The sequence below is a fragment of the Poromitra crassiceps genome, assembly GCF_964638095.1.
Source record: "Poromitra crassiceps genome assembly, chromosome: 10".
In the NCBI taxonomy this organism is placed as follows: Eukaryota; Metazoa; Chordata; class Actinopteri; order Beryciformes; family Melamphaidae; genus Poromitra; species Poromitra crassiceps.
The window spans coordinates 6,659,127-6,685,734 of NC_139631.1; the positions used below are offsets into that span (position 1 = coordinate 6,659,127).

General features: G+C 46.6%; 1 protein-coding gene across 1 annotated transcript in view; it reads left to right on the forward strand.

Moving 5' to 3' along the window:
- Nucleotides 1-918: 918 nt before the first annotated feature.
- The window catches only part of kank1a (KN motif and ankyrin repeat domains 1a), a 30,039-nt gene continuing 4,349 nt past the window's right edge, over nucleotides 919-26,608 (forward strand). Inside the window, exons 1-8 of the mRNA XM_083644149.1 lie at nucleotides 919-1,034; nucleotides 11,595-14,342; nucleotides 17,628-17,819; nucleotides 21,574-21,682; nucleotides 22,870-23,103; nucleotides 23,429-23,516; nucleotides 24,144-24,363; nucleotides 25,999-26,141. Coding sequence (XP_083500275.1) covers nucleotides 947-1,034; nucleotides 11,595-14,342; nucleotides 17,628-17,819; nucleotides 21,574-21,682; nucleotides 22,870-23,103; nucleotides 23,429-23,516; nucleotides 24,144-24,363; nucleotides 25,999-26,141 — 3,822 coding nt within the window. The 5' untranslated portion in view covers nucleotides 919-946. The remainder of the gene's footprint in view (nucleotides 1,035-11,594; nucleotides 14,343-17,627; nucleotides 17,820-21,573; nucleotides 21,683-22,869; nucleotides 23,104-23,428; nucleotides 23,517-24,143; nucleotides 24,364-25,998; nucleotides 26,142-26,608) is intronic.

Consider the following 26,608-nt stretch of genomic DNA (forward strand, 5'->3'; position numbering starts at 1 on the left):
AGTAGGCAAAAAAAGAATTAGTATGTCCCAATACATAGTATGTCAGATGCAGTATGCCAAGAGTACCAGGATGTTGTACTACATCAGCTCCTATTTCGGAGTATGCATCGATGCATGCTGCGTCAACCAATCTTCCCCACAATCCTTTGCGCAGCAGGAAGTTACATCTTCTTCTTCTTCTTCTAATGTTTTATGGCGGTTGGCAAACAACTTTTTGTGCATTACCGCCTCCTACTGGAGTTACGTCGCACTGACTGAGCTGCGTGTTCATGAATGAGATAATTAACTTTAAGAAAGCCTTGAAATATGTTAAAACCAAACAAGCATGGAGTGTGTACCAAAACATGCATATCTTGATTCCTGTTTAGAACTCTGAATTAATGTTTTTGCTTTATTTATTTTATTTTGTTTATTTGATTGTCTGTTCCAATTTTGTAAATGTTTAGTCTGAATTTTTTGTATAATGTACTGTTTGTTACTGCCAGACTTTGTTTATTGAATTAAAAAAAAAAAAAAAAAAAAAAAACTCAAATGTGGCGCTGCGGACGTCGGCGGAAGTGAGCAAGATGTCGGAGTTCAGGAAGCTCACGTGACGACAGATGTAGTGTGTCCCAATAGTATGCATTTTGCATGCATGCTGCACACTACAATCCATACTTTGTGAGGGCAGCGGCAGTACATACTACAAGAAAGAAGTACAAGTATGGGTATTGGAACGCAGCCCGGGTTGTGTTCTGTCTCAGGTTGATGATGTAAGTGCTTGTTGTGAGTAACAGTCCTGGTTGTGTTCTGTCTCAGGTTGATGATGTAAGTGCTTGTTGTGAGTAACAGTCCTGGTTGTGTTCTGTCTCAGGTTGCAGGCTGCATGGTGAGCTGGACTTGATGCATGGCAGTTGCATGACCCCAGTAGGTCTTGTTGTGGGACTGAGAGCACACAGCTGCAGCCATGGCTCAAACCACCATGCACGTCAACGGCAACGGCCCAGGTAACCAAACCCCCCCCGTCTCCATGCACGTCAACGGCAACGGCCCAGGTAACCAAACCCCCCCCCCCCCCGTCTCCATTCATTTCATCGTGCCACTTTTCTTTGTTATTTTTTTTTAATTTGTCAAGATTTGTGTGTCTTTTTGTGTTTGCATGTTGATTTAAAAGTGTCTCCTCTCCTCATTTTAATTCCTGTTTCACACTGTTCCATCATGGCTTCTTCTTTTTTTAAATTGAGTATTGTGCTTTTTGTTTGACTTTAAACTACTATATTGACAGGCACTGTATTATTATTACACTGTTGGTGGTAATTATGGAGCAGCGCATGGCCGTCCCAGGAATAATCTGTGCTTGTCCTGGCTAAATTAAACCTAGCTTGATGGAGATACAATGGGGCCCTAATGTGGCTCAGGTGTCCAGTTTCAGGCGTGTGTCAGGCAGGTATATTTAGTTGGTCAAGTCCTCCTGCATCACTTTGACTCTTGCCTCTTGACACCAGGGGTGAAGCGTCTCCAGTAACCTTGCATTAAAGAATGTAGACATTTGAAGATGCTACGCAGGGCTTTATTTTTACCAAGCATAGTTCAGCACGTTTACAGGCATTCAAATGTGACTTTCAACCGCTGGCCACATTCCTCGGGACAGGACCACAATGCATCTGTAAATCTACACCCATGTTTACAGCTCTGTGGCTTCATGCTGGGACTTGTAGTCCTCATGTAAAATGGACGAGTGAACAAATATACAATAGAGAGGCAAAGTGAAACGTCACTTCCTGCTTTCTCCCTGTACCAGCGCTGCGAAAAATATGAATGGCGGTGGACGGAGAATAAGGTTACTTTTTTGATCCCGTTTGAATTGTGCCACGGGGTGCCAACGCTAATTTTGTCAATTTAAAACGTAACTTTGCATGTCAAGAAAGTCACAGTTTGTCGCCAAACTGTTGCACTAGAAGTTATAAATCAGAAAGACTACATGCACTGATGGTGACTAAGTGACGTCACTTTCTCTACCGGCAAAGCTGAAGACCGGCGACATGCCACGAGCTTCCACAAGCTATGTAGTTTTTATACGAAACTAACCCCTACGTTTCAGTTTGACGACAAACTGTGACTTTCTTGACATGCAAAGTTATGTTTTAAATTGACAAAATTAGCGTTGGCACCCCGTGGCACAATTCAAACGGGATCAAAAAAGTGACCTTATTCTCCGTTCACCGCCATTCATATTTTTCGCAGCGCTGGTACAGGGAGAAAGCAGGAAGTGACGTTTCACTTTGGCTCTCTATTACTTGCATCTTTCACGATACATACTAATTAACTAATTAATTAATTAATTAATTGATTAATTTGTTTGTTAATTAGTTGTAAGAGCAGGCAAACTTAAAACTATTCAGTATGTCACAAGAAAAAAGCAAAATTTGAAAGAAAAAAAATCCAAAGAAAATTGACATGATAAAAAAACATTATAGTAGAATCCCCCCTCCCCAACTCCTTAAAAGGACTTCCTGGGCGGTCCGGGCGGGGGTCCTCCTCACCCCCAGGTTGCGCATCATTGGTCTAAATGACAATACCATGCCAACTTCTCACAAACCAGAAGTTGGCTAGATTTCGTACCATAAAGATTTTAAATGGAGCTTTCCAACACCTTTTAAACTGGGGCTGTGTCTATTTGTTCACATAGTAGGCGTCTCATGGCCTTTAACGGCAAACGGACATCACACATACTTGCAGGAATGTTAAACATGAGTTTATGGAGGGACAACCAAAGCCATAGTCTTCCCTAACGAGCCATTTGGCAGCTCTGGCCCAAAAGGAAGGAATACCTTTGCAAGTCAAAACAGATGTCCAATGTAGCGTTCAAGACTTTCAGTTGTCCAAAATGAAGTAGCTGTTATGTTTTCTTCTCCTCCTCCCTTCCCACTGAAACACACTGTGTGTGTGTGTGTGTGTGTGTGTGTGTGTGTGTGTGTGTGTGTGTGTGCGCGCGCGTGTGTGCGTGCACGTGCGCGTGCGCATGTGTAAGATCTCCACACTTTAGTGTGAAATAAACCCTGTCAGCGGAGACAGAGTGCACACCTGCAGACAGTTGGCATTCCAGGCCCGGCAAACAGGAGAGAAAGTGAAGCCTCTTCTTACTTCTAAATCCCTGGAGGAATGCACAGCTTGCATGGCAGATGCTTTCAGGACACTTATGGACAGTGTTGTGAGCTATGGGCCTTTTTCACAGCAGCCATGTGTGTCTAAAAAGCAGGGTAAACACAGGTTGCAACCAAGACATTGAGGGTTTCCAACTTCCAATCCATTTAGGTGTTCCAGACACAGTGCTGGGGCCCTCATTAATGTTTTGGTTGCACCTGTGTTTACCCTGCCTTTTAGACAGACAACGGCTGCTGTGAAAAAGGCGCTTCTTTGATGAGACTCTTGAGACATTTGGTGCCCAGACTGCACAGTCTCTCACAGATTCACTTCAAAGGCTGGACAGATTTAACCCAGGAGTTGAGTTTTATTGTCTCTTTATAGAGATGGTGAGTTTACGCCAGATAGCTGAGCTGACACCGCTAACCCCTGACAGCAGAGAATTGTAAAAAATAACTCCACTGTGGTGTTGGCGATCATGCGGGCATGGTCACTGCTGCACCACAAGAATTTGACAAAGACATAATACTTAATGTAAGGATGCTGGGTGCTCCAGTAGAGATAGACCACTACTCCAAATCTGCTATAGATTTCTGATCAGTTATGTGGCTGATTTTAGAAGAGCCAATTTAATGAAAAGAAAGTAATTTGACCCAGATTTTTTATGAATATGAGATGTCAGTTTTGCAGCAAAAGTGTCACCGCCAGTCTGTGGGTTTTTGTAGTCTCTGAAAAATGTGAATGAAAACATGGTCTGAAATGTGTTGTGCAGTAGACCTCTCTTGTATGTGTAGTACTTCAGTTAGGAATGAGGAATGTGGAGAGTAGAAGCAAGATGTACTCTCAGGCAGTGTTGAAACTTTAAAAGATACAAACCAGAATATGGAAGATACAAAAACTACGTGAAGATATGTGAAAACTTGGTTTTGGAGGATGAGGATTTTTACAGAGGGTAATAATTCTGCTATAATGCATCATCGATTGCGATGTGATCGAGCTGTAGGATAACAGACGGTAATACCTGCTTGCAACGGTGTGGGGTGATCAGTCAGTGGGCCCACAGCAGACTCATTAGGTAGATGAATATTCATGAGGAGTGCGTGCCCCTCTCAGATGAAGCTGATGTAGGAGTAGCCGTACTGCATGAAGAAGCGAGGCGTCAGGGAAATCACGCAAACACAATTTTAAACCTCGGCTGATTCCAATTTTCACTTCATTTTCACCACAGGACTGTTTTTGCTGGAACACGCTGCTGCCAAAAGTGGCTTTCAAAGCATGCGCCTTATTCTCACTCGCCAGTTAGTTTTAGCAGGACTACTTTTTAGCAGCATAGCTCAGGAGGTAGAGCCGTCGCCTGGGAATCGGAAGGTTCCCAGTTCGAGGCTGGCTCCTCCTGGTAGCGCGTCAAAGTGTCCTTGAGCAAGACACTGAACCCCTAACAGTTAGGGCCTAACTGCTCCCGACGAGCAGTTGGCAAGGCTGCAGATGCCGTCGGTGTGTCAATGTGAGTGTGAATGGGTGAATGTGAACTAACGGTTGTCTAAAATAAACCAGCTTGCAGAGGCTGAGTCTGCAGACTGGTTGTTGGTCCAGAACCAGCCGGAGTGTTCAGTCAAGCCAAGCAGCAGCATGGCAGTGATGGCAGTGATAGCAGTGATTGGGTGGGAGTGATTGAAACCCACTGAAGTAGTAGTGTTGTTTCACCAGCAGGGACCGACCCAGCTCCAAGTGACAATACCCCACGATGGCACTGTTGTCTTCTTCTGGCCCATGAGGAGCCACTCTCTCCTATTGTGTCTGTGTTTATGTAAGAGCTGTGTGGAGCAGAGGGGCAGGGCAGCCAGGGCCTCTGCATACTCAATGGAAGAATTGTTCTTCTCGATTTGGCCCTGATTGGACTGGATTCTCACTATCTTAGTGGAACAAAAGAGACCGATGATGTCGGTCAATTGAATTGTGGACCACAGTGCATTAAGTAGGTCATTGTCCGGCTTTCAAAGGTTCCATCTGCAGACGGACTATGTTTTTTGTTTGTAGGTAGCTTAACCCATTGATACCTGATGCAGCATTTGTGTGGGTATCCCTTTAAGACCGCGTCACGCGGTTCACGGTCTTAAAGGGATACACACACAAATGAGGGATATACACGCAAATGCTCCATCAGGTATCAATGGGTTAAGGATATAGGCCTAATTGGCATTGCCAAGACCTACCGTTTACCTACAAGTGCACGGGCAGCACTGTGTTCCAACTGAATTGTCCTAACAGCAGCCTACCGTTCACAGTAAATGTCATTGCAACTGAACCCTGAGTATGGGCGGATTGTTTTGCGTTGCTGTTGGCGAGAATGAAGTGAGATGGACCCAAGCTTTTCATACATCTCCTCCTCCTGCCTCACACTGCTCGCCGAGGAGGAAGCCCAAACATTTCCTACCGTCTGCGTCATCATGTCCAGAGAGGAGTTGTTGAATTTGGCAGGAGCCTCTGGCACCGGCTCGCGACTTGCTAGAAAAATCAAATACGTTACACAGACGCTTGGCACCTTTTTTCCTCTATCTGTCCCCGGCCTGCGTCCTTCCCCCCCCCTTCCTATGCTGCCCTGAGCTGTGCAGGAAAACACTGCCTTACTGCAGTGATTGTTTGCTCTTGTTTCCTGCGGACTTTGTGGACGAGGACGGATGTGTCTCGCCACCACAGGGCCGAGCTGAAGCAGAATGAAGCGTTGATCAGACGCTGGCTAAAGGCTTGTTGTTGGGAGTCATTAGGCGTATAGCAGCTCGCAGGCAGGGTCAGGAAATACCAGGCTGACTGTAGCAGAGAAAAAGACCCGTGTGTGTGTGTGGGTGGGTGTGTGTGTGTGTGTGGCACCACACAGTCCCACCTCCTTCTTGTCACTTGCCTCACAAACGTCTTGCTTCGCTCTCAGTCTGCGTCGTGCACCAAATGTGAGTATAATATTATGAAACCTTACAGCTTAGATCTATATTTCTATATTAGTCATTGTGTGTAGAATGAGTTTGGAGAGCTTTAGAGAATGTTGATAATATGCTTTCTGAGAAATATGGCGCAGTTTTGTGCTGTTTTTGAGTCAGTGAAAGTGCTATTTTTGTTACGTAAACTTGTTTTGATTGCTTGATTGATGGGATGTGGACAGTAGAACATTATGCCATATCCAGGAGTGTAGTAGTAAATACAGGGGTGTAGTAGTAAATACAGGGGTGTAGTAGTAAATACAGGGGTGTAGTAGTAAATACAGGGGTGTAGTAGTAAATACAGGGGTGTAGTAGTAAATACAGAGGTGTAGTAGTAAACACAGGGTGTAGTAGTAAATACAGGGGTGTAGTAGTAAATACAGGGGTGTAGTAGTAAATACAGGGGTGTAGTAGTAAATACAGGGGTGTAGTAGTAAACACAGGGTGTAGTAGTAAATACAGGGGTGTAGTAGTAAACACAGGGTGTAGTAGTTAATACAGGGGTGTAGTAGTAAATACAGGGGTGTAGTAGTAAATACAGGGGTGTAGTAGTAAATACAGGGGTGTAGTAGTAAACACAGGGTGTAGTAGTAAATACAGGGGTGTAGTAGTAAATACAGGGGTGTAGTAGTAAACACAGGGTGTAGTAGTAAATACAGGGGTGTAGTAGTAAATACAGGGGTGTAGTAGTAAATACAGGGGTGGCTAAACTATCCAAGGTGAGTAGTTTACCCACCTTGTTGTTTGCCCTCATCGATTGATACGGTTGATCTGAAAATAGGCGAGTGAGTGAACTGCCTCATTTCAAAGAGGTGGGTAAAGTTTGTTTACGCTCCACTTTGCCCGCCCATAATGTATATATCTCTGGTACATCTATCAATCGCTCATGTATGTGATATATGGCGTGTAAAGCCACAGATTGGTTTGCTCTGGTGGTGTGTTGTTGATCGGCAACTGGGAAACACTGCTGCACTGTGTTATTGTGCCTCTGAGGGCACTGTGTGTGTGGATGTGAAAAGGCTTTTGCCAGCTCTAAATTTAAACTTTTATAAAGCCAATGCAAAAGGAGCCGAGCCCAAAAAACACATCAAGGCCTAACATGGCCGTCTGCACGTTATGTTCAGAGAGGCAACACAGAGAGCATTCCTGCCCCGAGCAAAGCAACCAATGAGCTTCCTAGAAGAAATTAGTTGGTGCAACATTTTGCGCAAGTTAATAAGAGCTCAACAGACGTGTAGAAAAATCCTTATATAACGATGAGTTTTAAGGCCTGGAACCAAGCCAACCCGTGACCTACTGAATCGTGAGTGACCATAAAACATTTCAGTTGGAGCAGGGGGGAAAAAATTAAAATTTTCTTTTTTTTTCTAGATGGTTTTTTATTTTTTACTCCAACTGAAGTGATTTTTCAAATTGTCTATGGAGAAAATGAATTGGAAACTCATCAAAACATGTCACGTGACTGTTCCAACTTACTTCCTTCTTCTCGCCAATTCTCAATGGCTTCCTTGTTTTGCTCAGGAGTACAAAAAAACTTTAACTGCCGATTTTTTACATTTGTTGTCTGCGCAGCCCCACCACACAACAGCTTTTAGCTGTTTAATTCAAGGAAAATGACGCTGGTGTGTGGAAATGAACGGAGCCTTTCCCCCGTGATGGGGGCGTGGCCTATTCCATGCAGTGTCTCTATAGTGCCATACAATATGCCCTCATAAGACACAATAATCTGAGGGGGAAGGCGAACAAAAGATCACATCTATTATTATTATTATTATTGCTCAAATATGGGAAAGGCAGAGAATGCAAAATAGCAAAATGTCTGCCCAATACTTGAAAGGAATTTGATACACAGCACATGTCTTGTGTTATAATGGAAATAGCTTGTAAGCCACTAGTGTCACACGAGTACGTGTTGAGTAAAGTGTGAAAGATTCTCCTGTGCCTCCTTCAAATATCAACGTGTTTGACTTGGTTTGAAAACATTTCATCCAGCACAGTGACAGACTGCTCTATAAACTCAGCATGTGAACGACATGCGAGTGAGTGGCGTTTGGAAACATTTAAGTATTTATTTTACTTGACGACCGCTTTGCAATTCATACAGGAAGTGTTCAGGGGGAATGGGACCTTCAGCTAATGTTCGATAATTAGCCTTAAATATTCCAATATCCCAGCTGAGAAAACCAGAGCAGTGCGGTGGGAAAGCTGTGTGCCAAGCTCTCAACGCTATTTTGAGTTGTTGACTTGGCACTTACGTAATGTTTTAGTGCGCTAATTAAAAAACTCTTCTCAGTTGGCCACTCCCCCTCAGCTCTTGTGAGCCAATAAAGACAATTGTTTTCAGATTTTTGCATTGTTTCCCAATGACTTTTAACTCTTCCCTGCTCTTTAGACATGAAAACTTAGTCGACGTTTAGGTCCATCTGTTAAGATGTTAGTCAAGCTATCCATAGCTAGTGTTGCTGATCTTGGAAAATGTGTCTGGTGCATTTGGAACATGAAGAACTACTGTTTAATTTCCTGGTTTGGCTAGCAGCACCTTTGATTTATTAGGCAGAGACTTTTACAGATGAGAACTTAATCTAGGTGGACGTCCTAAATGGAAATTTGCCTGGTGAGTTTTGAGGAAATGAAAATAGTATAAGGTAAACATATTCAACCTATATTTAGGCCAGGTACTGGATAAGAGTAATGATGAAACTGAAAGACTTTAGGGTTGAAAATGTGCAGAGTAGAAAGGAGCTGAAATCCAGTGCTGTCCTCACAAAGTGCTGTGACAGAGTTGCGTAATCCCCGTCACATTGACAATGTAACAGCTGTTGATAATTGGAGACAGCTCTCGGGCTCTTGTCCGTGTCGCTATTGGCTCCCTGTCGCTGGAGCGTGACCCCTTCAGTTGTCCCGCACTGATGAGGTCATCGCTCAGCTGTTGGGGGTCTCTCTGCACCGCGGTGGTACCACGGGGCTGCCTGTCACTCCTGTCACTCCCCTGTGACATGGCTGCTAACTCGTGCCAACAAGCACAAGACCGTGACTGTGCTGCAGAACAGAGAATATTTATACCAGAAGAAACGGGATGCGCTTTTTCAGCTCGGTACAAGCTGCGGTAGGGCGCACGCACACACACACACACACACACACACACACACACACACGCACACGCACACGCACACACAGCATGGGCTTTGTCTCCAACACACATGGTTAATACATAATTCATATAGTCTCGAGTATTTCCTGAAAAATAAAGTTACAACACAGTATCAAGAGTTTAATTAAAGGGGAACTGGCCTAAACACAAAGTTGGTATGTGACTGTGTTGAGTTGCAAGTTGCAGTAAACTGTTAATCGGTAACATATTTGCTGACATTACCAACTGAAAGGTGAACCTAGTGTTTTTACAGCAAATCAAAGTTGGAAAGCTTTGAGCTTAGCCATGTATCTGAAGAACACAGACTGTTACTTTGAGCTTAGCCATGTATCTGAAGAACACAGACTGTTACTTTGAGCTTAGCCATGTATCTGAAGAACACAGACTGTTACTTTGAGCTTAGCCATGTATCTGAAGAACACAGACTGTTACTTTGAGCTTAGCCATGTATCTGAAGAACACAGACTGTTACTTTGAGCTTAGCCATGTATCTGAAGAACACAGACTGTTACTTTGAGCTTAGCCATGTATCTGATGAACACAGACTGTTACTGTCACGACTTCAGCAGCTACACCTACACTGAATAACAGGACTCTTATTTGGGTTAGGGAAGCGCCCGGCCCCAAAGCTACACGGGATTGGAGGAGGCAGCCGGCCAATGGTCCGCCTGCAAAGTGCTTTGCTAAGTTTACAGCAATAGTGGAATTTTTCTCCCCCCCCCCCCCCCCCCCCCCCACTTGTGGAGTGAGGATTGAGAAAGAGTGCACACAGAGTGAGGAGGAGACAGAGTGAGGAGGAGACAGAGTGAGGAGAAGACAGAGTGAGGAGGAGACAGAGTGAGGAGGAGACAGACAGAGTGAGGAGGAGACAGAGTGAGGAGACAGCAGACAGCAGTGTTCTAGCCCTCGTGTGGGTGTTCCTGTCCTGTCCTGAGCAGAGAAGGGCTGAAGGAACAGAGAGGACTGGAGAGAGAGCTGTGTGACTGCTGAGGTAAGTGAAGCTTGAACAACAAGGCAGGCAGGTTTTAGCAGCAGGCTTAGCCTCCTAACACCCTCCTCTGTTCAGCTGAATGGAAGGGATTGACGGGAGAGGTGGCTGGAGAGCTTGGGCGCGCTGGGAAGTAAAGAGCGCCGCTGTTTATTTCAAGCCCTGTGTTTGCTTTAGTCGGTAAGAGTTCCACGCATACCAAGAACAAGGCGCTGTATTTAGCCAACACACAGTGGGAACGTATAGTCTCCTCTAACGGGGCCTGGAGAGCCGGGTTTGTTGCTCTACAGGAGAGCAGATCTGGCTCCAGTCCCTCTCTCTCTCTCTCTGGACATTCTCAAGGGCATTTTCAACTGGACGTGTGCAATCTGGACTTTGATATAAGCAGCTTTGTTTGATCTGGCTAAAGTGTTTCACCTCAAGAAGTCTCTTAACTGGCTTTTTTCCTCGGTCTGCAACAGGTAATTTACATGTTCAGAAAGTAATGGTTGGGCAATTTTGTCTTTGTGAGGGAGTAATACAGTGCCGGTAAAGTCGATGTCGTGTGGATGGATTTTGGACTAGGAAATATTGACATGGCATGTTTTCATCTCCTCTGACTTCCATGTCATCCATGTTCTGTCAACACAAGGGTTGAAAGTCTGTTTGTCACACACATTGACATTTATTACATTGTACAAATGTCACATTGACATTGACACATTGACTTAATATATATATATAATATATATATATAAAATATATTGTATATTGATTTATTACATTGTACAAATCATACTGTACCAGGCCAGTGCATGAACAAGAAGTACTTTTAACTGTTCCAAACATAGACCAAACTTAATTTATATTTCCTTCTTACTTTTAAAAAGTTCACCATGCCAAATTGCCAATTACACTTTTTTCTCTCTTTTTTTCTGTTTTTTTGCTTTTTGTGAAGTGCACATTTTGTCAGTGTATCTCTGGCCCCCTGCATTCTTCTCACATAGTTTTAGGTTGACTTGTCAGAATGATGAGCAGCACTCATGCTTTTCCACCAGAGACGTGAAGACGTGAAGAAGAAGTCATGTCTATACTTGCACTGGCAAATTAGAGTGATTGTCTGTGGCCGAGGAAACACTTAACGCTTAGTTTGAGTGTCAGGTTAAATTGTTTTAGGGACTGTCAGTATTTTTTGTAAAGGTACCGTATTTTGACTAGAATTCAACAGGAAACACTTCAACTTTTTGTTACATTTCGAGACACGAATTCAAACTATTATGTCACAAAAATGCTGAAATCCGATGTTTGCTGAATGGAATTGTGCATGGAATGTGAAATGGAATTCTTTCCTAATGTTCTGCTCTCTTGGTTTCTTCTGCAGAGAGAGGAAAGAGATGCCCAAGCACAGGGGACGAGAAGCCTTCTGTGGCGCCCTACTATGTTGAAACCCCCTACGGTTATCAGCTCGACCTGGACTTCCTCAAGTATGTGGACGACATTGAGAGGGGCAACACCATTAAGAAGCTGAGTATCCAGAGGAAGCCCAAACCGGCCAGACCCTCGGCGGTGCCTCGGGCCAGCAGCACTGGCGGGGGCGGCAGCGCTCCGGCTGGATGGACCTCCACAGATTCCCTGTCCTCTTCCAACAGCGACGACAACAAGCAGCAGTCCCCAGTGTTCTACACCTCCAGGCACCAGGGCGACGACAACAAACAGCAGTCCCCGGTGTTCTACACCTCCAGGTACCAGGTCGCTCCGCCGCTCACGCCCACCCTAACCCCCACCCTGAGCAGGGCGGCCGCAGCCTATGAGCCCCCGCCGCAGCAACAATCCTACCTGAGCATCTCGGAGCCCAAGCAGCTGCTGCCACCCCCTTCGCCCCGGGTCGTCCCTCGTCACAACGCCCAAGTGGAGAAGACCCTCATGGAGACCCGACGTCGACTCGAGCAGGAGCGACTGCTAATGCAGCCCCTCGGCGAGCCCCCCGCCCCCCGCCGCCGACTCGCCAGCTTCGGCGGCATGGGCTCCAGCAGCTCCCTGTCCTCCTTCTCAGGCTCCATGGCCCATAGCCAGATCTCCCCCAGCACACATCAGCCTTTGTCCATCAACGGCCACCTCCCCAACGGGGAGTATAACCCCTACTACCCCCCTTCCATAGGCAGCTCCATCCGCCACAGTCCCATGAGCTCTGGCATGACCACCCCGGTGACTAACGTCAGCCCGCTGCACCTGCAACACATCCGGGAGCAGATGGTGGTGGCTCTCAAGAGGTTGAAGGAGCTCGAGGAGCAGGTGAAGACCATTCCCATCTTACAGGTGAAGATTGCAGTCCTGCAGGAAGAGAAAAGACAACTGGCTGCTCAGTCCAAGAATCAGGGCCCTCCTGGTGGCTTCCGCAAGCGCTCTTACAGCGTGGGCAGTGCTGACCAGTTGGAGAGCCCAGGCCCCATCCAGAAGCAAACGGAGTTGCACATTGTGGAGCCTGAAGCCCAGGAACAGAACGCTCAGCGGTTGGAGGAGTTCCGGCGCTTGACTGCTGAGGTCCAAGCTCTAGAGAAGACAACCCAGGACAACAATGGGGTTGAAGTTCGGCAAATCCAACGCACGCGCACGCAAAACGAGGCTCACCAAAAGTCCATTGGTGTTGGTACTGATGAAAATATGAACAACCTTACAACTCAGATGAAGTTGGCAAAAGAACGTTGTTTCCGCGATGCAGGAGTTGTGACAGAGCGGCAAGAAACACGCAGCACTGCGGTGGGCGTGACCGAGGCCATGCTGGGCATGACCAGTGAAGCTGAGAAGGAGATTGAGCTCCAGCAGCAGACCATCGAAGCGCTGAAAGAGAAGATCTACCGCTTGGAGGTGCACCTGAAAGAAACCACTCACCAGATGGAGATGGGCAAGCTCAAACTGGAGCTCCAAGCTGCCGGGGGGTCCACCAAGAAGAAAGCAGACAAAGGTTCAATGGCCAGGCCAGAGATGTACAGTGCCTGTGTGGAGGCCAAAGTCCAGACACAGAGCCAGGGAGTGGGCAATCACATGGAGTTCAGTCATGCTAGCACGGCTAAGACCTTACACACCCATACCATAGGGGTGTCTTGTCAACCCAGTATGCAAAGCATTGCTGTAGGCCCAGAGGTGCCCATGGAGCGATGGCTAGTGCGTGAGAGAGTGAAGGTGAATGACCAGTGTGTGGGGAGACAGGTGGAGATGTGCCACCAAAGTGTAGGTGTGGAGCTGAACGTCTGTGAGGTGGGAGTGAACACAGAAGAGTCGGTGGACAGCTTGGCCCTTTGCAAACCCATGACCGAGCTGAGCAAGGAGTCCAGGTCAATTGGCTGTGGGGAATGTTCGGTGGATGTGATAATTGGCCCTATCAAGCAGCTGGTGTCTCAAGGAACCAACCCAGACTTGGTGATAAAAATAGACTCTTGTGTCATGGTTGCTCCTGAGTCAGCATCTCAACAAACCAATACTGAGACTGAAGCAGTCAGCAAGGCCACCAGCACAGAAATAGCTGTCCTGAATGACTCTTGCACAAACACCGTTTTGATCACTTGTGACAAACATACCAGCACGCCTGTGACCGAAACAAGGACAGTCGCCGCCGGCGAAGGACTTGTCAAAGACGTTCACGCGACAGCGAAGATGCGTTCTGTCGCTGTGGGAACCACAACAGATGTGGAGTCATTCCTAGGTAAACCAACCTCCACAAAAACCAAAGATTTTGGGGTGGGACCAGTTAGCGTTCACGAGAACTTCTTGGTGGGCTTAAAAACCAGGAACATAGCCTGTGGCCCCTCGCAGCCAGCCGGATCTGTCACAAGCAGCAGCAAGGAGACTTTGGAGAGTAAGACTGAGGCTGCACCACCGCAAGCTCAAGCTCAGGGGGGCGCTAGCCTGGACCACTACATCGAGAGGGTGCAGAAGCTGTTGCAGGAGCAGCAGATGCTGCTAGCGGAGAACTACACGGAGCTTGCGGACGCCTTCGGCCAGCCCCAGTCCCAGTTTGGTTCCATCAACAGTCAGCTGGTCAACACGCTCTCCTCCATAAACACAGTCATGAAGTACGGAAGTGTTGAAGACATCCTCGCGCTGCCACCAGACTCGGTAGCCTCAAACAAAGGTAAGGGTTAACCACTTCCAGTGCTGAGCATGCTGGCATCCTGAAGCTGCCACCAGACTCTAGTCTGTAGCCTCCAATAGAGGTGAGGGTTAAAACACTTCCAGTGATGAGGATGCTGGCATCCTGAAGCTGCCACCAGACTCTAGTCTGTAGCCTCCAATAGAGGTGAGGGTTAAAACACTTCCAGTGCTGAGGATGCTGGCATCCTGATGCTGCCACCAGACTCTAGTCTGTAGCCTCCAATAGAGGTGAGGGTTAAACACTTCCAGTGCTGAGGATGCTGGCATCCTGATGCTGCCACCAGACTCTAGTCTGTAGCCTCCAATAGAGGTGAGGGTTAAACACTTCCAGTGTTGAGGATGCTGATGATTGCACATACTTTTTTAGCAAGATTCAAAATAATGGCATTCCTCCTCCACAAATTCTGCAATAAAACACGTGGTTTCTTAGTGATGAATTGCTAAGTGACATGCAGGGCAATTTTAGCATAGCGCCACAGTCACACCCAAACACACACACACACGCACGCACACACACGCACACGCACGCACGCACGCACACACACACACACACACACACACACAAATATCACAAAATACCTGGCAGGCAAGGCAAGTTGTCTGTTAAATATCTCAGGGGGACATTGAAAAGAGATTTTGATTCATCCCCTTCCATGATTCAGAGTAAGGTATTCTCTCTCTCCCCCTCTCTCTCTCTGTCTAACTGTCTCTCTCTCTCTGGTGTCTGTCTCTCTCTCTCTGGTGTCTGTCTCTCTCTCTCAAATATTTTCACTGCAATTTCATGGGCCCGTTGAGTAGAAAGCAGAATTGCATTTAAATGTCACTGATCCAAAAAGATGCTGCCTTCAACTGATACAGTGCAAATGATATGTCTGATAAAAGAGGTTCATGAGCAAATCTTTCTGCTTGTACTATAGAGGAGCGGTTGGGGGGTAGGGGCTTCACACACTGTCTGCATACATGTGGAAAGTGAATCCTGATAGGATCTGTCTGCATACATGTGGAAAGTGAATCCTGATAGGATCTGTCTGCATACATGTGGAAAGTGAATCCTGATAGGATCTGTCTGCATACATGTGGAAAGTGAATCCTGATGGGATCTGTCTGCATACATGTGGAAAGTGAATCCTGATAGGATCTGTCTGCATACATGTGGAAAGTGAATCCTGATAGGATCTGTCTGCATACATGTGGAAAGTGAATCCTGATAGGATCTGTCTGCATACATGTGGAAAGTGATCCTGATAGGATCTGTCTGCATACATGTGGAAAGTGATCCTGATAGGATCTGTCTGCATACATGTGGAAAGTGAATCCTGATAGGATCTGTCTGCATACATGTGGAAAGTGATCCTGATAGGATCTGTCTGCATACATGTGGAAAGTGAATCCTGATAGGATCTGTCTGCATACATGTGGAAAGTGAATCCTGATAGGATCTGTCTGCATACATGTGGAAAGTGAATCCTGATAGGATCTGTCTGCATACATGTGGAAAGTGAATCCTGATGGGATCTGTCTGCATACATGTGGAAAGTGAATCCTGATAGGATCTGTCTGCATACATGTGGAAAGTGAATCCTGATAGGATCTGTCTGCATACATGTGGAAAGTGAATCCTGATGGGATCTGTCTGCATACATGTGGAAAGTGAATCCTGATAGGATCTGTCTGCATACATGTGGAAAGTGAATCCTGATGGGATCTGTCTGCATACATGTGGAAAGTGAATCCTGATAGGATCTGTCTGCATACATGTGGAAAGTGAATCCTGATAGGATCTGTCTGCATACATGTGGAAAGTGAATCCTGATAGGATCTGTCTGCATACATGTGGAAAGTGAATCCTGATGGGATCTGTCTGCATACATGTGGAAAGTGAATCCTGATAGGATCTGTCTGCATACATGTGGAAAGTGAATCCTGATAGGATCTGTCTGCATACATGTGGAAAGTGAATCCTGATAGGATCTGTCTGCATACATGTGGAAAGTGAATCCTGATGTCCTGATAGGATCTGTCTGCATACATGTGGAAAGTGAATCCTGATGTCCTGATAGGATCTGTCTGCATACATGTGGAAAGCGAATCCTGATAGGATCTGTCTGCATACATGTGGAAAGTGATCCTGTGGGATCTGTCTGCATACATGTGGAAAGTGAATCCTGATGGGATCTGTCTGCATACATGTGGAAAGTGAATCCTGATAGGATCTGTCTGCATACATGTGGAAAGTGATCCTGATAGGATATGTCTGCATACATGTGGAAAGTGAACCCTGATGGGATCTGTCTGCATACATGTGGAAAGTGATCCTGATAGGATCTGTCTGCATACATGTGGAAAGTGAATCCTGATGGGATCTGTCTGCATACATGTGGAAAGTGAATCCTGATAGGATCTGTCTGCATACATGTGGAAAGTGAATCCTGATTGGATCGGACAGGCCGGAGTTGAAAAATGCAGCAGGGGCTTTGGACACGAACCAACAATGAGCTCATTTCTTTTGGGAGCCGGTAGTGTCGCACCAATTGGCCACTTGTTGTTTTTGACCGCCGCCCTCCCTCTGCTAACTCCTCCCTCTGCTAACTCCTCCCTCTGCTCACTCCTCCCTGTTGATGCTGATTCATGGCTCCCTCCTAGTTACATAACACTGTGGGGCATGCTGCTTGATGAATGAGGGGCCATTGTCAAGCTTGTTTCTGGTCAGTGACTGACCTCTCTTGGACTACAAAATGACTGAATTAGGCTTCTAGTAACTAATTTAACTACAAAAACAATCACACACAGTACAATTACGTCAAGGTATATAAAAGTGGCTTTTATTACTTTTGCAAAGTCATAAAACTGGTCCTCATTTGTGAAGATTATCTTGCTGAACACAAAGTTCACTGTTTCATGAACTTTTGTTAACCACAGACCTTATTTCAAGCTTCGAACCAAAATCCCCATACAATAATCCCATTGACCTTTACACGTAGGAACCAGGAAGTGCTAACATCCAGGTTTTCCAGACCTATTGCTTTCACATCTACATCACTTGATTGAAATGTAGACGTTACCTGTGCAGCTTACTTACAGTCTCCCTCCCTCCCTCCCACCATACCCCCCTCCCTCCCTCTCTCTCTCTCCCTCCCTCCCTCTCTCTCCCTCTCTCCCTCCCTCTCTCTCTCTCTCCATCCCTCTCTCTCTCTCCCTCCCTCTCTCCCTCCCTCTCTCTCTCTCTCCCTCCCTCCTTCCCTCCCTCTCTCTCTGCCCGGTGTAGACGTCAGTCAGCAGGTGTTGTGCCAGTCGCTGACCGTGCAGACGGAGCTGTCGCAGACGGCAGCAGTCCTGAGTCCAGCAGAAGCTGCCTGCACGCCTGCCTCTCCTGCGAGCACGCCTGCACAGCGTCAGCACATCACCATCGCTGAGCAGAAGAGGACCATGGAGGAGCAGATGTCCACAGCATTACATGGTACCAGGCCTGCAGACACTTTGAAACACACTACATGGTATTGTTAGAGAAGATGTTAGATGTTAGAATTCATTCACACGTGCAAATCCTACCGTGTGGTTAACCCACTTTTAAACTAATAGAGGCTCAAATCTCAGTAACTTTGCACCGTCTTGGGGGTTCATTAAAGAATTGGATATGTGCAAATGATGTCTAAATATATAATGAATGGGCAAGAAAGAGACACCTGAAAAGCGTGTAATGCTCTCTAAGTAAAAGTCAATAAAGGTAGATTTGTTTCCAAATGTCTCATCTTCACCCCTTTCACTTTTGGTCTCAGTCTTTATTTCAGTGCACTTTGAAGTTGTAGCTTGAAAAGAGTCAGGCGATTGGATTTCTAGTCTCAGCTCCCAGACAATTGGAGAGCACCGCCTACTAGGGCTGCACGATAAATCGATTTTGAATCATAATTCGAATGAATTAGGACAATGTAATTTTTTTTTTTTTTTTTTCAAAGTTCTGAGACGGCCAAGTTGTACGTTTAGAAACGCCACCCGCTGTTCATGGCTATTGTTGTCCAGTAGCTGAGAACCTCCAATATGGCTGCCAGAAGGTGTGTTGCCAGTGATGGATTTCACACATACATCAGATATACACCATGCAGCCTCAGACAGCAGCATGTACTGTAGGCTGGATGTGACATGTGGGTCTGTTTCTATACTGTAGGCTGGATGTGACATGTGGGTCTGTTTCTATACTGTAGGCTGGATGTGACATGTGGGTCTGTTTCTATACTGTAGGCTGGATGTGGGCGTGGCATGTGGCTCTGTTTCTATACTGTAGGCTGGATGTGACATGTGGGTCTGTTTCTATACTGTAGGCTGGATGTGACATGTGGGTCTGTTTCTATACTGTAGGCTGGATGTGGGCGTGGCATGTGGCTCTGTTTCTATACTGTAGGCTGGATGTGGGTGTGGCATGTGGGTCTGTTTCTATACTGTAGGCTGGATGTGGGCGTGGCATGTGGCTCTGTTTCTATACTGTAGGCTGGATGTGGGTGTGGCATGTGGGTCTGTTTCTATACTGTAGGCTGGATGTGACATGTGGGTCTGTTTCTATACTGTAGGCTGGATGTGGCATGTGGGTCTGTTTCTATACTGTAGGCTGGATGTGGGTGTGGCATGTGGGTCTGTTTCTATACTGTAGGCTGGATGTGGCATGTGGATCTGTTTCTATACTGTAGGCTGGATGTGGGCGTGGCATGTGGGTCTGTTTCTATACTGTAGGCTGGATGTGGGCGTGGCATGTGGGTCTGTTTCTATACTGTAGGCTGGATGTGGGCGTGGCATGTGGGTGTGTTTCTATACTGTAGGCTGGATGTGGGCGTGGCATGTGGGTGTGTTGCTATACTGTAGGCTGGATGTGGGCGTGGCATGTGGGTGTGTTGCTATACTGTAGGCTGGATGTGGGCATGGCATGTGGGTATGTTTTTATACTGTAGGCTGGATGTGGGCGTGGCTTCCGGGTCTGTTGCTATACTGTAGGCTGGATGTGGGCGTGGCATGTGGGTCTGTTTCTATACTGTAGGCTGGATGTGGCATGTGGGTCTGTTTCTATACTGTAGGCTGGATGTGGGCGTGGCATGTGTGGGTCTGTTTCTATACTGTAGGCTGGATGTGGCATGTGGGTCTTGTTTCTGGAGGAGCTGCTCTCACTCCCACCTGTCAAAACATAGGAAACATGCTGCATGGCTCTCTTGCTACTGAGCTTACACACGCTAATGTACACAGACTACACACAGAATTGCATACATGTACATACATGAAAGCACGCGGTCTCCTACACACATACTTACTCACACATTCCCAGTTCTGCCCCAGCGCAGCACAAGAGGCCCTCCATCGGGGCAAGTCTTGGCAGATGTGCTGACTGTTCTGGCTCTAGCCTGGTATTTTGGTTTGTGAGGCCTGTACTTAAAATGATTGGGATAGTTCTGGGTTTGGGGCGAGTTCCCATGCCACACTGACTCTGATTGCTTTGGAAAGAACTAGACAAAGACACTTAATGTCTAACTTTCTCCTCTGCCATAGCTGTTGATCATGTCAGAGAACTCTATTGGCCCATTCAGGCGCTATCAGCTATTTGGAATTAATTGTCCGGCCTTGTTGGGCAATTTGGACGCTGTTTGCTGTTTACGGTTTACTGCAGTCTCCTTTGAATGTAGTCAGTGCAGAGTGGTAAGGACATGAGGGCACGACTAGGAGAATTAATCTTCATAACTGAAATTAAAACTAGCATTCAAATATATTTTTGCAATGTGTTAATAATATATTTTTCTTTCCAAAGTAAAAGACTCTTTTGGCCTGCGGTTTTGAGTGAAAACTTGCAGATGCTTTCTTGTTTGTCGGTTGTGCTCTCTCTTTATAATTCACATGTAGTGTTTTAGGCCAAGCTTTTGGTGCACGAGACCCACATGATTGGGACATAGGCTTGACTTAAGTGTGAAAGGCCTTTTTCACTGTGGATTTGACTGGTTCTCCTGCACCTTAGCAAAGACTCTCAATCCTACACAATCTAGGACTCTATTGACAACCAAGAAGCCACAATATAATGATCTAATATTATCTAGAACACTAACTGCATAACTGTGTTATTGTGCAAAACCGACTGGAGAAAAATCAATAAATAAAAACTAAACTTGTCCCGCAGTTGTCATAAATTAACAGTTTTACCACATTTAACAATGGATTAATTCCTCGCCAATTTATAGCCAATTCACACATAATATGGCATTGAAAAGTGCCTGTGATTCTTGCTTAAATCAAGCTTGGTGAATACAAAGAAAGCCTACACTCAGATACTGGAAGGGGCTGCTACTTTATGAACAAATAGGTCACTCGGAGGAGAGCGCGGACCTCCGCGGAGGTTCGTGCTCTGCTTGTTCGTGACTCGGATCCACTCCAAGATGTAATGGTCTCTTCCTTGGCTCCTGCTCTGCCCTTCCACCAAGCTTCATGAAAATACTAGTTGTTCTGTCATCCTGCAAACAGACGGCACTGAAAACAAAACCTAATGAGCAGCATTTTCCATGATATAATCTCCATTATGGCCTCTCTTCATAGAGGTTTGTCTGTCTTGGGATATCTTTTTTATTATGATGTTTTCTGACCCCCCCCCCCCTCCCTCATTTTCTCCCCAATTGTACTTGGCCAATTTCCCCCCCTGCTGCCCCGGTCACTGCTCCACCTTCTGCCGATGTGGGGAGAGCCGAGACTAGCACCATGCTTCCTCCGACACATGCGCAGTAGCCAGCTGCTTCTTTTCACCTGACAGGGATAGCTTCACCGGCAGGACGTAGCACGTGGGAGGATCACTCTATTCCCACCAGTTCCTTTTCACGCCGACCAGGCACCCCCCGACCCACCAGAGGAGGCGCTAATGCAGTGACCACGACACATACTCCCAATCCGGCTTCCCTCCCGCAGACACCAGCCAATCGTGCCTGTATGGATGCCCGACCAAGCCGGAGGTAACACGGGGGGTAGCGAACCTGCGACCCTCGTGTTGGTAGGCAGGGAAACTACCGCTACACTACCCGGACACGCTGTCTTGGGTTATCTTTTGGAAGGACATCATATTCGAGCCATAAACTAGAAGGATTGCTAAATGTTAGTTTTGTTTGATGTCAGCACCAGTCGGCTTTATGGTCGTAGACTCGTAACGATAAAATATCCCTCTCATCTGAAATGCTGCCGTCACGTCTTCCTCCCCTCAGGGCAGCCGTGCGCTCAGAACACCCTGAAGTCCATTATGAAGAAGAAAGATGGCCGACCCGGTTCCAACGGCACCAAAAAGAACCTGCAGTTTGTCGGGGTGAACGGAGGGTGAGTTGGAACATGGATGTGTACTTTCTTCGGGCTTGACCTTATATTTAAATGCTGTCATGAATATTGAAGTAGATCATCATTTTGCTTTTTCATTGTTCCTTGGCGCACACTTACTGTCCATTTAATGGCACCATGTTATTCTGTTAATCACACATTTAGGCTTCTTGTGTGTGTATGTAGTCACAAGTTTGGACACACATTTCTCTTTATTTTTCACTTTTTAGAATAATGGTAAAGACATCAAAACTATGAAATAGCACAAATAGAATTATGCAGTGACTAAACAAGTGTGAAACAAATCAAAACTATCTGATATCTGAAATAAATTAATATATAGGATCAACTTCACTCTTTATATTTGTCTAAGGAACACATTTCATGCATTTAAAGTCGAGCTGAAATTTAAAAATGACTTTTTAACTATTTTAGATTGCATCCCTGGTCATAGAGTGCACCTATTTAACAATGTGTGCCAAAAACACACACATGAAAATCTAATTTCTTTGTTTTTTCACATCAAATCAAAATGTAACCATGTTGTCTATTCATAATGAAATATACAGTGTGCTTACGTCAGCTAGTACTATCAAATTTCGACAGCTGTCAATCAATCTCCAACTGTACGCCTGCCTGCTCTGGTAACAGGGGAGATGAAGGGGGGGGGAGTAACATTAGTCCTCCAACTGAATGGAGGCTAACGCTAGCGAGGCTAGCATCCAACTCATCGCTGTCAGTGTGTCTCCTCCCAGTCTCTGGGTCCGTCTACAGCCAACGTTGCACTCAGAAATACATCACGATAAAGAAGCGAATACTCTGGAAATGCCATTTCAGCTTGAACTTAGAATCAAAATGGCTGTAAGAGAATTAAAAACATGGTGCATTCAATCAGGTGTGTACAAACTTTTGCCTGGTAGTGTATATATGTATGCCTTTACTATGGAATTCCTGTTGTCTTTCTTGATGTGGTTTGTTCGGTGTCCCAGGTGAGGCTGAAGGGACTAATGTACTATGTGAGGACAAACATGCACAGAACATGCACTTGTATGCTAAGCCCAGGCTTGCTACATCCATTAGGTGTTCTGGATGAGAGCACACTGCATGCAAATGTAGTGAAATTCGAGGTGCTGCAGCAGCCTCGCTCTGCTTTGAATTTGTGCTGCCTTTGTTGCCCCCTTCTGGTTCAGGTATGAGACTACGTCCAGTGACGACTCCAGCTCAGAGGACAGCAGCTCCTCTGGCTCAGAGGAGGAAGAGGAGGAGGAAGAGGAGGAGGAAGAGAAAGAGTGCGAAGGACAGGAGGGCTACAGGAAGTTGGAGGGAGAGACGGCCCAGGAGGAGGTGCAGGACGAGGGAGCGGACAGGGAAGTGGACACGACGGAGGCAGAGGAAGGTCCAGACAAGCAGGAGGCAAGAGAGAGGTGGGTGAAGAAACCAGAGATACAGTATGGGAGTGAATGTGTTGAATGTGACTATTTTAATCTACTTGAGTAAGGTTGTCAAAGGTATCGATGCAAAGAAATTGAAACGGATACAATACTCATTTGCAACAGGTATGAATTTGAAATGGATACAATACTAATTTGCAACAGGTATCAATTTGAAATGGATACAATACTCATTTGCAACAGATATACATTTGAAACGGTAATAAAATGAGGTACCATTGGATACAGCAGCTGGGATCTCAGGCGTTTGTGTGTTAAAAGATGTATCTGTCCATGTCTGTCTTCCATCTCCTTCAAGGTATGAGCTAAGTGAGAAGATGCTGACTGCATGCAACGTTCTCAAGAGTCACCTCAGCGACCCCAAGGCTGTGAGCAGCAAAGACCTGGTGAGTGTCTTGAGTTTCATCGTCAGTTTGACCATTTCATCTACATTGTACTGCTTGAAGCCAGGGGAATTGCATTCCAATATGAACCTGTCTAGGCCTGGGTGGAAGAGATCCCATATGCTGACCAGTCTTTACATTCCAATGGTCTTTTTAATGTATTTTTGGCCACTAGAAAATCCAAAGGAAATGTGCTGTCTGTCATCATATCCTAACCTGGGTGAACCCAGCCGCCACGTGACCTGCTCTCAGAGTTCTCAGTCACTACTGAGAACAGGTCTGACTGAGAGCAGGTCACGTGGAGGCTGGGTTCACCCAGGCTAATCATATCCATCTTCCCTCAATATAACTCAATATATTTTAAATGTATTTATTACACTTCATATCTTATTTTATATCCTGATTCCTAAATAATTGTACGCTGAAACTGTACATTATAAGGTTAAGGTTTACTTTAATTGTCTCCTTTGGGAGAAATTCTATCTTGATGAGAGAGACACCTCTGCAGCACAGACATGTAATAATTCATACCTTCCAAAGAGCCACATAAACACACAAAACAAAAGCAATCACAGCATCATTCTGACTGATCCTAATGGAGGAAACTGCACCGCCTCCCGTCTCCAACAGAGGGCGTGCCTGAACACGGTGCAGCACGAATGGTTCCGTGTGTCCAGCCAGAAGGCAGCCATGGCGGCCATGGTGGAGGACTTCCTGCGGGACTTTGGCGACGTCTCGCCGGCCGTGCTGCGCCACATCGTCAACATGGCCGACGGCAACGGCAACACAGCGCTGCACTACAGCGTCTCGCACTCCAACTTTCACGTGGTCAAGAAGCTGCTGGACGCAGGTGAGAGGAGCTGCTTCTGGAAACCTGGAGGAAAACATGAACTTTCTGAATCATATAACATCTCTATTAGGGCTGGGCAATATATCGATATTATATTGGTATTGTGATATGAATGGCCTGCATTTATATAGCGCTTTTATCCAAAGCGCTTTACAATCAGTAGGTAGTCTACATTCACCCATTCATACACCAATGGCGGCAGGCTGCCACGCAGGGTGCCTACACACCATCGGGAGCAATTTGGGGTTAAGTGTCTTGCCCAAGGACACAACGACAGCAGCTGGGAGGGAGCGGGGATCGAACCGCCAACCCTTGCGTCATTGGCCGACCCGCTCTACCTCCTGAGCTAAAGCCGCCCCTGATATGAGTCGTAATATTGTGATACGGCATAACGATCCATGACTGCACCAGTTTGAGTAGGTTAGCCTATTTATGCTCAAACAATCTTGACATTAGTAGGCAAAATTAACGGGCATAACAATAAGCTTAAGGACCTGTCAGAGGACCTCTCTCTCTTGCTGTTTTTCTCGCAATACGCCCGCAGCAGTTCTAGTTTATTTATTATTTTTTTGTGTGCCTCTGCATCTGTGGCGAGTCGTGGTTCTACAGGTGAGGATATCCCCTCTGTTCTGTCAGTCAGTCTCTCCTCAAAACAATTCAATATTTTCATTCCCTTCCAGCAGGTAAGCTACAGCTGTTCACATCTCCGTGGCAACGATAGAACATCATGCCTTCTTTCCTCGCGGAAAGCAGTCTTTCTGTGTAAACACACCTAGAAATGGCTTTCTAGGTAAAAAGGCAACGCTGGCTTATTTTTGCGGGCCTCCCTAACGACAATATTGCGGCATCTCCGTGTAAAAGTGGCTTATCTCTCTCTCTCTCTCTGTGTCTCTCTCTCTCTCTGTCTCTCTCTGTCTCTCTCTCTCTCTCTCTGTGTCTCTCTCTCTCTCTGTGTCTCTCTCTCTCTCTCTGTGTCTCTCTCTCTCTCTCTCTCTGTCTCTCTCTCTCTCTGTCTCTCTCTCTCTCTCTCTCTCTCTGAATGTTCAATAGACTGTGTGTGATGAGGTCCCGGCCACTCGCTGCACCAAAGTCCCTTTTGTCTCCGTCCTCTTTTGTCTCCCTGTGCTGTGCGACGTCCCCCTCCTCCCACTTCCTCCCCCTCCTCCCATTGTAGGCATTGTCCCCTCGTCCTCACCTTCCCCTCCCCTCCCCGTGCTCCCTTCATCCCCATCTGACGTATCTGGACTCGTCTCCTATTGTCTCCTTGCCGAGGCGACAGGTCTGAATAGGCGGCTTGTAAAAAAGTCTAGAAGGATGCGTCCTTTTAGAGTCCAGACAATGGCGCCCTCTCGCAGGCCTCTGTTGTTTTGTGAGGGAGGAGACGTGATTGACTGAGGCGTCAGGAGAGTGGCAGAAGTCCTTGTACACGATTGTGTTGGTGACTGACATGGACGACAGGCTGTGGCGTGACAAGTCAATCACCGGCGACGCATCAAAGATGACGTGACGGGGGGTTCGGTTCCCGGTCGAGACCGCCCACACTGAAAATGGCCGCCCTTCTGATACTGTAAAGTGCTTAACGTGATGTGTGTGTTTGTTTGTGTATGTGTGTGTGTGTGTGTGTGTGTGTTCCAGATGTGTGCAACGTGAACCAGCAGAACAAGGCGGGCTACACACCCATCATGCTCGCGGCGCTGGCGGCCGTGGAGGCGCCCAAAGACATGAGTGTCGTGGAGGAGCTGTTCAGCAAGGGAGACGTCAACGCCCGGGCCAGCCAGGTCAGTACCAACACCCTCCACACACTCACTAGTCTGCTTTCCATCAGGTCAGCACCAACACCCTCCCTAGTCTGCTTTCCATCAGGTCAGCACCAACACCCTCCACACACTCCCTAGTCTGCTTTCCATCAGGTCAGCACCAACACCCTCCACACACTCCCTAGTCTGCTTTCCATCAGGTCAGCACCAACACCCTCCACACACTCCCTAGTCTGCTTTCCATCAGGTCAGCACCAACACCCTCCACACACTCACTAGTCTGCTTTTCATCAGGTCAGCACCAACACCCTCCACACACTCCCTAGTCTGCTTTCCATCAGGTCAGCACCAACACCCTCCACACACTCCCTAGTCTGCTTTCCATCAGGTCAGCACCAACACCCTCCACACACTCACTAGTCTGCTTTCCATCAGGTCAGCACCAACACCCTCCACACACTCACTAGTCTGCTTTCCATCAGGTCAGC